The sequence below is a fragment of the Morone saxatilis genome, unplaced genomic scaffold (genome assembly GCF_004916995.1).
Source record: "Morone saxatilis isolate NCDOM2014 unplaced genomic scaffold, NCSU_SB_2.0 Contig18, whole genome shotgun sequence".
NCBI lineage: Eukaryota > Metazoa > Chordata > Actinopteri > Moronidae > Morone > Morone saxatilis.
This window is the reverse complement of record NW_023339740.1, coordinates 13739516-13752540: the sequence shown is the minus strand read 5'-3', so window position 1 is coordinate 13752540 and position 13025 is coordinate 13739516. Positions and strand designations below refer to the sequence as shown.

At 42.9% G+C, this 13025-nt stretch overlaps 1 protein-coding gene across 1 annotated transcript; it reads left to right on the top strand.

Moving 5' to 3' along the window:
• Nucleotides 1-3337: 3337 nt before the first annotated feature.
• On the top strand, nt 3338-7620 carry LOC118328010 (nucleoprotein TPR-like; the record flags this gene model as incomplete). Its single annotated transcript, XM_035661595.1, is given in 5 exon segments — nt 3338-3945; nt 6362-6593; nt 6700-6872; nt 7018-7193; nt 7289-7620. Coding segments are annotated over 5 exon segments (1127 nt in total), but the record flags the coding sequence as incomplete, so codon positions are not given.
• Between the last annotated feature and the right edge of the window lie 5405 nt (nt 7621-13025).

Genomic DNA, 13025 nt, shown 5'->3' with positions numbered 1-13025 from the left:
ATTTCACCACTTAATTTCTCTCAATGCTGGTGCGTTTGTACAACGCTGGATTTCTAGAGACGTCTGCTGCATCTGGTGGGTGGAGTTTACAATGCCTACTGTGTTTGTAGAAGGCCACGCATTATACAATGTGCATGGAGGAGGTTGTTGGACATTGCATCACTGCTCTGTTTCATAGCTGGCTTGAGGGCCCTGCGACACAGCCTGGACCTATTGTCCTGAGGCACGGACCCATGGCATGAGAGGGGACGCCGTACTAAGCTGACATAACACTGACGCATCAGAGAAGCCGGGGTGACTAGGCTAAAAAGACCTCAACTCATACACATGAACACACACTTTCTTGGATCCTTCATACTGTATATCATGAATTTTTGTGGGATTTGCGCCATCATAGTGGTTTGACCTTCTCCGCTGACTCCCAACAGTATTCTGGATATGTATTTGTAATTCTGAAAATATATTTTAGAACAAGATATCTGGACTTCTTTATAACTGAAGGTTCTTGATGTTACGTAGTTAAGAGCACATAGAGCACACGCACACATACTTCCATCCCTGACCACAGTGTTGATGAGGCCCACTCTACACCTTTGCAATCACACAAGTAAATCCTTCACACCGTAACACAACACGGCTACGGTTTTCTTTCCCAAAAGATGGACTGGCATGATTAAGTCAGTATTGTTCTGTTGATCCTGGGATCAGAATGTCTGGGAAGCCCAAAGAGCACCTACTAACACACATTGCACTACACACACATCTCTTGTCTTCTTTTGTTCTTATCCACATTTCACACCAGACCACCAGGGAGTCCCTACCTTTGAGACCAATGGAAAGAGAAGAGTGGGTGCCCTGTGCTGATCATTTAATCCCCTCCTTGCCTGGGATCCTTTCTTCCATTTGTAATCCCAGTGCAGAACTGGAACATCAGAGATTAGTGCGTGATTAGGCTGTAACCGTCCAGTGACCTGAGCTTGCCTACAGTACCTCAGCTTTGTCTGGCCTGGCACACTAGTCAGACTCATTAGGTCGACTGCCACTCACAAAGAAATTTTTAGTTTGCTTGTTGGGTGAGCAATGATCCCTTACTTTCCACCCAGCCAAAGTAAATCTGGAGAAGGCCAATGCGCCAGAATCTGAAGTTTACCATACCCTCTAACCTGCATTTTTGACTTTAAATTCTTGATATTGGTACAGTATTTCTGCTAATATTACTCAATGTAAACATGTCTGTCCCTGGAAAATACAGGAAAAATAAATAATACAAAGTGGGTTTAGAGTTTTACACCAATGAAAAATGTCCCAATATTGTAGTTAACATGCTATCTTACAGTGTCTTCTGGTGTTCTCCACTTAAAAAAAACTTTCATAACAGATGCCCACAAAAATTGCTATCAAGGGTCTCTTTATATCAGTGGGTAGGAATTCAGTTTTTCTGCCACTGGAATGTGTGTTATGTTGCAAAAGGATGTTGTTCTCTGATATATAGATGATGCACTGTGAAGATATGAACATTATATAAACAGTGCTCTGCTTTGTTTGTGCTTAGTGCTGCACACTTAACATACATTCTTAAAAGTGGTGAAAGCAGTATATACACATACATACATTTTATCCTGGTCAGTTCTTTAGCAGTGTTCATACCATAAATAATGTCATGTCCAAAAATGCTGTCCTGTCACTTATTTTAATCAGGCTGGCCAGCAAAAAAGTTTAACCTGGCTCAACTACTGCCACAGCATAATGCAACATCATTGGTCAGTCAAATAAGTGCACATTTTTATGACCAACTGCACTACTGCAACACAAAAATCCTCTCCAGGCCAAAGCACCGTCCTCACAAACCACTACTGTAAAAGAAAGATCTTTAAGACGGTTGACTGATGCCTCAAACTGTAAGCAAGATCCGTTATTTTATGTATTGTGAATTGTTCCATGAAGATTTAATATTTCTGAAACTGTCCCAGAGCCTGGTTTTGTATGTGTATGTTGTCGTGTCAAATGTAAAGTTGTATGCACATGTTTAATGGACTGTACAACCGGTAATACGAGGAAATGTTCTCATTGGAATTATCTTGGAGTACGACAATACTGTAGATGACTGCTTCAGACCCATGGATTTATTATTCCAACTTGACTTCCTGGACTGTTTGCGATTTTCTCACTCCCTGTAGCAACAGGGTCACACCAGTACAGAACCTTAAGATGTTTTTTAATGCAGCCCTATTATTTTTGTGAACACAACCTCATGTCACATCCATTACCGTGTCCAAACTTGGATAGAGTTTTGGCATTGTGCAGTTTCAACCATCTTGTGACCATCTCTGTCTCAGTTGTCTGATGACGTTTGCTTCCAAGTCGTAAACATAGGAATCATTCCCATCTCTGCCATCCGTCTCATATGATGTAAACATGGCATTAGTCTCTGAGTTAGTGCCGGACTTTTTGTGGTGTGAAATGCTATCTTCTCAAAGGTCCTTTCAACTATGTTTTTTTGTCTCAGGCTAATCATACAAGATTTTATTTATAACTTACAGTATATTGATGTTTAAATACATAACACATCTAAATTGGCTTGCTGTCATATCCACTTATGTATATAAAGCAACCGTGACATAAACATATTTATTCCTGCATCCACATGTCCACGAGTGTTGTTGTTGATGCTTATATCTGTACATAGCAGTTTGTTTACCTTCTAAAGCTTGTTGTCCTTGTCACCTTTTTGTTGTATGTGCCTATTATTGTGCATGTATACTTAGAGTATTGACAGCAATGTGAAACCGGAGTCAAATTCTTTGTAGCCCTTGTGTACACATACTTGGCCAATAAAAGTGATTCTGATTCTGACATCCGCTGCAAGTACTTATGCCATCCAAACACACCCTTTAATCGTGCCCCCCTTATTACTGATATATGGTAACAGGAGTCTAAATTGTAGCATGAAAAACAAATGGCCTATGTGCACATTTAGATTTCCTTCTTGCCTTCATTTTAAATCCTCCCCTGCAGTTTCCTTCCAAAAGACATTTTGTCTTGCAAGCACAAGATGAAAATTAAAATGCAACCGACAGGATGTCTCTAGAATAATAAGAACGATGAAACTACATTTGCAGCAAGTACATTTTACAAAATGCCGTCAGTGTTGTGTTTTTGTGTCTAGTATTTTTCCTGTTCTCCCCTCCCCCCTGTTTTCTCTCCTTCCTCTTTGTTTGCTTGATCTGCTTGATCCTCTCCTAGGTGCCTTGTCTCCTCCCAGCGACAGCTGCGGCCCTGTGATTGGCTGGCTGTGGAAAGAGGTGGGACCTATTGGCCGCTTCTGCTGTTTTTCTCGCTGGAGGATCAGCTTCGTCGTCAGTTTCGGTAACAGCCACACGACGAGGACAACGTTAACGTACGTTGCTTTACGTTTTTTAAACAGCTCTAAAGCGGCATATGTCGCCTTTTATAACACATAGAAATACGGAGATTATCCAGCCTAACGGAGGAGCTTTATCATTTGTCCTCCGACAAGGAAAAGAAAGGAAATAAGGGATCTTGTCGCTGCCTCTGCCCTTCCTGTTAGCTTCTTTTGTTTTTCACTGCTGCGCTCGAGAAGGCGACCAGTAGCGCCCCCTCGCGAGCCAACAGAAAAGAGCTCGAGGATAGGGAGCCAAACGAGCGGCCGAGCCTCTTGCCTCCCGACCGACGTGGGTCCCCCCAGCTCACTTGTCCGATGCGGAGTGAGGATGAGTCCCGCTCTAGAAGCCCTCATGCAGGCGGACGGGACTCCTTATCCCGGAAAAGGGGTAATGCTTGAACCCTTCGTGCACCAGGTGGGAGGCCACTCCTGTGTGCTACGATTTGGGGAACAAACAATCTGCAAGCCCCTCATCCCCCGGGAGCACCAGTTCTACAAGAGCCTCCCTCCAGAGATGAGGAAGTTCACCCCTCAGTATAAAGGTAAGACCCCCTCATCCCAAATCTGGAAGAAGTGTCAGGCTGTCTGTCATAACTGCGCATGTGTGATGTTGTCTTTGGTACCTAGCTTTTTAATCCTCTTTAATTTTCCTTATGTTTGTGCTCACAGCTTGCACTATGATGCATTATTTGTTGTTGATTTTCATGTTGATTAAAGCGCATTCGTTTATATCATAAGGATATTATTTTGCTTTGAGTACTGTGTGTTTGTGATGGACTGACGCAAGGACATGGTGTGCACAACAACACACTACCAAATGTATTCTCATATCTATAGATAGATACATTTTAGTGGCCTCATATTGTACCGTCTGTACAGTGTGTCACTTGAATTGGAGCAATTGGCAGGTTCGTTACCCAGTAGCATCCAAGCTGATGGCCTGACTACCTGCCAGGAGGATGAGTAGCCAGAGGACTTTAACGTGCCGTGTCTGTCTTTCAAGACAGCTACGGTTTCAGGGTGAGATAGAGTTCCACTGGGATCAAAAATAAATGGAACACATCACCAGGGGAGTAATTCACAAGCCGGTGGAGGAAATTTCCAGGTCTAGTTTCAGGTGCATCACAGAAACATGGACACGAATTCACATTTTCACCAACACACACGCTTTAAACTGGAATATCGCGTTTCCTGGTTTGCATCCAGGTCTACTATCTCGCCCACAGACGCAGATCAAGCAAGCACATACTGATACAGACGCCTTTAGGCAGCCGTGTGACGGAGGTAAGACGCACGCGTGGTATCTGACTCCGCAGTAATGCAGCGTGGGACTATAAAAAGACCCAGATGAGGAGTGGGATTTGGAGATAAGATAGTAAAGGGCTTCTGGGGCCTCAACTGTGATGCTCTTCTGTCTCTCACATAACGCACAATAGGAAGGAGAGGAAGAGGTGTTTTTAAAGAGCCTAGTTTCTGGTGTTCATTTGCTTTTCAAAGTTCATACTCATACACTGAATTTATGATTTATCAGGAAGGCTATCACAAAGGTGTAGATGTAGGTTAAGACATGAAAGCCGGACTGATCAAGAACTTCTGAACCTAATAAAACAATAGTCATTGATAATGATCAGCAACTCTGCCAAACCCCCGTCTAATATATTACGGTCAATTAATGTTTATTAGGTTGTAAAAGCATTAATTGACGCAGTCTTTCACTAATTTATGATTCCTTCTTGTGAATTAAGTCAGAGTGATTCACGAGTTCCCACACTCACTGAGGTGGTGATGACAGTGCAGTCCAAAGGACAGGCTTTAACGCCAGGGCCTTCCTGCACGACGGTGATGTCAGTGCACATGACATCAGCTAGGCCTCCGGCTGCGGAACAAATGAGGACGCTGGGTCCTCAGGCCCGCCATTTAACATTCAAAGACACTACAATGCATTTGGCTCAAGCAGTGGCTCTGTTTGGTCAGGTTGTTCTCAAGAGTGAATTGCTGTTTCATTCAATGTTGTTCAGTGGATTTTTTGTAATATACCACCACTTGTGTTGTTGGATGCAAAATGTCTTGCCTGCCGACTCGGATGCTGTGTCCATATCTCTGTGACTTTCTCTCTCGATCAGTTTCAACCACATCTCTCCTTCCTGTCTGTGGTTTATCTGTATCAGCCGCTGCAGCTGTAATGTTTATTCTCAGTCCCGACACCTCCCCCACTCTGCACAGAACATGCGACACACAGGCCCATCTAGGGACTCTGAGTAGGGGCTGGAGGGGGGGGGTCTACTGAGGTGCCTGTTTGTGAATCATGTCATGTCATAAATTAGCATTGGCATTAGTACACTGTGTTTCCTTTTTTTTCCCCTACTCCTCTGGTTTTTTGAGTTTGTAAAATTGGGGTTAATACTTCTAAACAAACTGCATACATTTCTTTTTTAAATGTTGGTTTGGTTACTGTTTTATTTAAAGCCACTGAATTTTGATGAGCTGTTTTTTGATGTATGTTTTATTTATGTGAAAAGAGAACTGTACTTTCATCTTTTCATGTCATTGTAGACTGCTTGGAACTCTGTATTATGAGTTATTGTGTGTGTGTGTGTGTGTTTCATGAGGATGTTTAGTAGTTCCTTAATAAATGTCCTCCTCAGTTTGACAAAGTTTGGCCTTGTGTGGTATTTTGTGTCTCTTGTTTGCTCACTAATGAGTCTCTTAAACACTGACATATGATGCTCTTGTTATAAAATGCTCTGCTTGATGATGCATCTTTCATCTTCCATCTTTGTCTCACGTTAAAACAACATGTTAATGTGTGTGTTTGTGCAAATGAGTCAATATCTTTGTGAAAATCTGTTACAGTTTTATAAGGCATGTTCGAGGTTAATGGATAAAGGTTTACCTAGTATCATTATTCAGTTCAGTGCTTATAACTACTCTCTGGTGCTCCTTCTCACCCTCTCTCAGGTGTTGTATCAGTCAGTTTTGAGGAGGACGAGGAAGGGAACCTGTGCCTCATCGCCTACCCCCTCCACAGCGAATCAGGGGACCTGGAAAACAAAGATCCTTCAGCAGACTGCGAGCCCAAGAGCAAGATGCTGAAGTGGAGCAACAAGAAGCAGTCCCCGTTGCTCTTGGAAAATGACAACTACAGCAAAGAGAGAGCACGACACAGCCGAAAAGAAGACAAGATCATGAGGTGAGGGTGCTTGCCATGGCTCCTCGATGCTTTCATAACCAACAAGACACTAATAAGTTCTGTAACACCAAAGCTGACATTTTTCTGTGTTTTTTTACTTTTGCAGTTATAATCGTGATGAGAGTCAGCAACAGCAGCAGCAGCAGGCGGAGGTTCTGTATTTCAGCCTGGAGAAGGGCAACGTGGTGCCACAGATCAAACACAACCCCTGGAGTCTTAAATGTCACCAGCAGCACCTACAGAGGATGAAGGAGAATGCGAAACACCGCAACCAATACAGTATCCTTTCATGAATGAACTGCACTTCCTGGGTGTCTGAGTGAAGTAGAGGGAAGGGCCTTAATTGTTAATATAAGCATGTGTACACTGTGTGTTAGTCTATAGTTTCTTTGGTTGCTGTGTGATCCTTGACCCCCTTTCACAGAATTTATTCTTTTGGAGAATCTGACATGGCGCTACACAGTACCATGTGTCTTAGACTTGAAGATGGGAACTCGCCAACATGGGGATGATGCATCAGAGGAGAAGAAAGCCAATCAGATCCGCAAGTGTCAACAGAGCACCTCTGCCTCTATCGGAGTGCGACTTTGTGGCATGCAGGTACGGTAGAGATGCAACACAACTCCTCTGCATTGATATGTTCTGTGTTGGTCGCATGTGGAACTGTAGTGCTCATGTTTCTGTGTGACCCGCAGGTTTACCAGTCGGACTCAGGCCAGCTGATGTTTATGAATAAGTACCACGGGCGTAAACTGACACTAGCAGGCTTCAAGGAGGCCCTCTACCAGTTCTTCCATGATGGGCATCGCCTGCGTCGAGAGCTTCTCTCCCCGGTGCTGCGCAGACTCCGAGAAATGCAAGCTGCATTGGAGGCCTGCGAGTCTTACCGCTTCTACTCCAGCTCCCTGCTCATCATCTACGATGGAGACCCTCCCAGGACTCCAAGTAGGCCCAGACACCGCGGTGGGGAAGAAGGTGACGAGGATGAGCCATCCGATGAAGAAGAAGAAGAAGAGGAGGAGGAGGAAGACGACGAGGAGGAGGAAGAGGAAGGGGCCTTTGGTTTTCCGCGTTCTTCCTCAGCAGGTGGCAGCGCTGGTGTGGCGGGAGGGAGCAGCAACAGTGGCAGCAGTCGCTCCTCCCACAGCACCGGAGAGGCCAGCAGCCCCGCGGTGGACGTCCGCATGATTGACTTTGCTCACACAACCTGTCGGCACTACGGAGAGGACAGTGTGGTGCACGAAGGCCAGGACAGTGGTTTCATCTTCGGCCTCCAGAACCTCATCACCATCATCTCCCAGCTGGAGGATCACAGTACTGACTGAGGCTGCACTGGAACCAACGTGGTCTAAATTTTAAGCACGGGAGAGAGCTCACTGAGCTAAAACCCTGCTACTCTAAGGTGCATCGTCCTCATCTCTACACGGGGGTCTGACCCTCCTCTGCTTGGAGGGAACCTAAGACACCTCGGGGGTCAGGGGAGAGTCTGTGTGGTCGTTCCTGCGCTCTCCCTTAGCTGCCAGAGGACAGGGCTGCCTGTGCCCTTACTTGCACTTTTCTCTTTCTGAGACTGCTCCTTTTCTTTGTTATACGTGGTAGGAGAAATTCTGTTTGAGACGGCGGTCTCTCAACAAACACAGGGACTCCTGTAGCGTCCTAGGGCCCTCCTCCCCCTCTCCTCCTCTGGTACAGACGAGTTTCTTTATTGTTAAGTTCTCTCTGAGAGAGAAAGAGTGAGGCAGAGATAATTGAAGCTCAAGTGTAGTTGTAGGAGCCTGATGTGGTGCTTTACCTGTGATATGACATACGTTTTTTGTTTTTCGGATGAAGTTTGGACTGCCGATCCCCAACAGCACAGCACATTATTTGTGGGGAAGTTGACTGTACAAGCTGACCTTGGCTGGCTGGGTCAACAGCCTTGTAGCAATTGACAACTTAAGCTTCTAAAAAGGACATTTTGTCTTTCTATTGGTGTCTCTTTAGACCCCTTGTAACAAACATGGTTTGTGTCCACAGGGCACTCGGATTTATACTTTTCGGTGGAAGAACAAGATAATTTAGGTCTAGAAGAAGGGATTTGCCTTTTTTTCAACAATTGTTCTCCCCTGTACCTTTTTGCCTATAAAAAGACTTTTGCTAAGGGGATAATATCCTTGTTTTGTCACCGTTTTTGTTTTTTGTCTGATTTTCTCCTCTTCATTCCTGAAACTTTGACTAAACAAAGAATATATTGATTAAGAACACTAGCTACGAAGACTATATAGAGACTATTTATTTGAAAGGATTGTTTAAAAAGTAAAAAGAAAAAAATGGAAAAAGCTACATTCCATATTACCACTTTCAATGTTCTGTTCTGATACCAACTTTTATTTTATTATTGCAAGAGCCGATACCTCTCTTGTATACCTGTGTGTTAAGTGTCTTGGAAAATAAAGGCATTCATTTGTGGTAAAAGTTTCTGCCCATCTTGTGTTCATTTACACTGTACATTGTTTGTGACTAATATGCATTCACTGGACAGGAGAAAATAAAATAAAACATGAGCAGGATGCTGACTCGAGATCTGTAAGTGTTGCTGTGACAAAAGGAGATGGTACTGTGGAAGACTTGAGTCATCCTTTGTGTGAAATACCATGGAAAATAGAGTGATCCACCTCCCTTTCACTACACACTAAGGAAATGCGCTTACTGTGCTTAAACTAACAGAAGGTGACTCAACAGGTCCAGTGTGTAGCAGCATTTAGGAAAGTTTATTAGCAGAAATAGACTATCTTCATATATATGTTTTCATTAGTGTATAATGAATATGAATATTAAAATTATGTTTTTGAGTTGTTTTTATTGACCGTGGACCTCTTCCCCCGAACGGTTTAACCAAACACTAAATCTAGAAAGGTCCTTTCCTTCTGTGTTTCACAGCCACCGTAGTTTCTCCTTCAGGCTTGGAACAGTGAGATTAGAGGGGTTATAATCTGCAACTACACCGCCCGATGCCACTGAATCCTACACACTGGTGCTTTAATGTCTACTAAGAAAGCATTTAACTCGACTAGACCAATAGAAACTGGTAAAAACTCATATTCAGGCCACCAGTAAATCATCTTTAGATCAGTCTATTGTAATTGTTCACCTGGCAGAGGGAAGCTCAATATACACACAACAGGGAGGGCAATGGTTTGTGTGCTTGCTTTTAGATCAGAAAAATAAGCTTTTCTATGCAGTAGCTGGATTCTGAAGGTTGTGATTGTATTGCAGATCAGTTTAGTTCCTAAGAGTTTAACACTGAAATGACGGGCAGACAAAACCACTCTGTGGTCTTGACTGAGAAGTGTGGTGTGAAGATGTCTGATGCTCATGGATGCAATCTAAAGTCTTGTGCCAGTGACATCCAATACAACTGGGGTTAACATCTTTCAGATGACTGAAATATGAAACCATTTGGTTCAGAGATAATGCTACTATTAAGAGTAATTTGCTGTAAGATCAGTGAACTAGTGAGTTTCTATTCAGTAACAAGGAGTTATGATATTATTATTAGCGAAGACATCAGGACCTGTTTACTTGTCTTGTGTGTGCATTACATAATTTAGACAAAACTGATCCAAAGGAAAGTCTCTGCCATGGGAACAGGCTTTCCTCATTTGTATGCTTGAGACAGCATGAACACAACGAATGCAAACCTCACTTTGCATGCGTCATCATAGTTACAGAGTTCATTATTAAGCAGTTTAGTTGAGGTTTTTGGCTTGGTTGCAATTCAGAGGCGACATCGGTGACTGATCTGCAGTAGGCCGGCACAGGACTGGTTTATAGATTATACACTTCAAACAAGAGAAGAAAAAACTTCCATTAGAACTGTAATGCTAAGCAGGAAGCATTACAAGGTGTTAGTCCGCAGCCACATGCACCAACAGCTCTGAAGCAGCGGCCTCAACTGACCGCTACTTGTTCAACATACTTTATGCACCCTGAATTTCATAGTGAAAGTGCAAAACTTCCAGCTTTGTGTTGGGCCTAATCGGCTTTCCAGCCACGGAAAACACTCTGAGCTAAGGAGGGCAAGTCCACGGAAACCCTTGCTGTGTGGAAAGTATGCCTAGAATGCTGCTTCACTTTTCAGCAACTTGGCACACCTGTTTTACACAAAGGGTGTGGTTTTTGGAGACAGTAGAGTGCATTTCTAAAGGCTAGGTGATGTTGTAGCAACCTGCTTTCAACCCGGGGCAACTGCATGACGTGTGAAGTTGAACGTAGGTGCAGTGGGTAAAGAAACACTCAGATGTGGCTTATGCTGTTAAAGAATACACAAGAATGACCTTTTCATAGTGGGATGAATTCATATTTACTTTAAAAAATGAAATGTGATACTAGGTTTTCTAATCTTTCTGGTGTTTGTGTGCAGTGAGACTTACAGTGTTTGTGTACATTAGCACACTGGTCTGACTAATGACGCCCAGCACACATACTGCAGGCCCTTAGGAGCAGCGCTCTTCTGCCACATCATCATCATCACAACCACAGCTCACTTACAACTGGCTGGAACAGACTGACTCAGAGACTTCAGATGGCCCACATACCCACGTTTATATGCAATATTCAGTTACAAGATTATTCATGCATATGTCCTCTAAAAATATATTAACACAAATGCATTACCAAACACCAAGACATGGGTGGATTTTATCCCGTTTTTTTAGCTTAAATGGATAAAATAGTATAAAATCTAGTTGTGACTAGATTATTCAAACATTCTTTTGATTTTTGAAGCTTTATCTCTTATCTGTTGTTTTACCCAGGGTGTAAGGGGATTTGGTGCAGTTCGATGCAGTAAACATCATGAAAGAAAGCAAAGGGAGAGAGTGTCAATTTAGGAGAGTTGTTCCGGCACGAGATAAGAAGGATTATCATTTCCTCTTTTCAGATCTAAAAATAGCCAAACATACCCTGCTCGTCTGCTGCCTGCTGCAAAACAGATTTAGATGGATATGTTTTGCTCCACTATGGCATCGAATCAAGTGTGTTCAAATGGTTTTAATGATGACGCCCAAAAATATATTTGATTTATGAAAGAAGACAGTGTGCTGTCCCCTGTGTACTTTCATCACTTGATTTGCCTTTTTTGGGGGGTCTTTTGCATTTTTTAATAAGTGGGCTTTTTTCTCTGTGTTGTGTCTGTGCTGTATGTATGTAGGTGTGCTGGTGTGGGACATAGACAGTTGCCTTGGTGACTGAACTGACTTTTTTTTAACAGTAATACATTACTATAGCAACAGCAGCAGTATTTTAAGCAGTTCTTCACCATAAGATGCAAACTGCTCATACAAAAATATTCACATAACTTGAATAAATGACACCTAGCATAACTTATATTAAACAAATGTAATGCTGTGGAGCAAAATGAATATTGACCAAAAAATGCATCCTTTTGCTTTCACTGGATGCTTGATTTCTTGCAAGAAAACACCATTTAGCAAGGCATTGCACTTGCAGGATTACTGTAAGTGTGATCAGACTGAATCTTATTGGACCAACATTGTGGTTTTGCAATGAACTAACAAAACTAATCAAGCCTGATTGACCCCAATAGCACAAGAAAGTGTGAGCTATGATGTAAGAGCCGGTGTGATAATCACTCTGATGATAACGCATGAATGCACCGTTCTTCGTGGAGGAACACACGCAGGTGTTTGTGTTTGCTAAGACGAAACCTGCACAGCATACATGATGGTGTCTGAGCAAATGGTGTGACAGGCGTCATGTTAATTAAATTCTTATCCGTTTATCATTTGCAGACATGAGCCCTTACTGCAAAAGAGAAGCCATTTCTCTGTGAAACCAACCAGTGAAAAAGGATGTGAAAAAACACATTTGAGTCTGCAGTACAGCACATGCTCTCTCATTCTGCCTGCAGCAGCAATAGAGAAGTGTATATGATCTTAAAATAACTCAGACAAGAGCGAAAAGGCAGAAGGAGGTATGAATTTTTGCATTATGAAAAATGTTTTGACCAGCAGTGTTTTCAAGACCTAAACGTGAAATATGGTCTGGAAAAAGGAAGAGTTTAACTGGTTCTACATAATCACCTCAGATCAAAAGTAGACAGCTCACCGGTCATGTTGGAGGCTATGTGGCGACCTGGAGGCCAACCGTACTAAACAAACTAATGCCTTTCTGCCAGTCCAAACAGCTGTACATGTCATGTTAAAAGACTATGATGTCACAGTCTATTGTGCAATTCTCCTTGAACTCTGGTCAGCAGATCGATCAGATAATAACGCACAGGAGGAATAAAATGGCAGTTGATGAGAGAGAGAATTTACGATACAATAAACCTGAACACACTGTGCTGTCCTCACAACCTTTGTCCCTGAAGGCATACTGAACATCAACTGAAATGTAATAAGAAGGAATCAGATAGATAGATAGATAGAT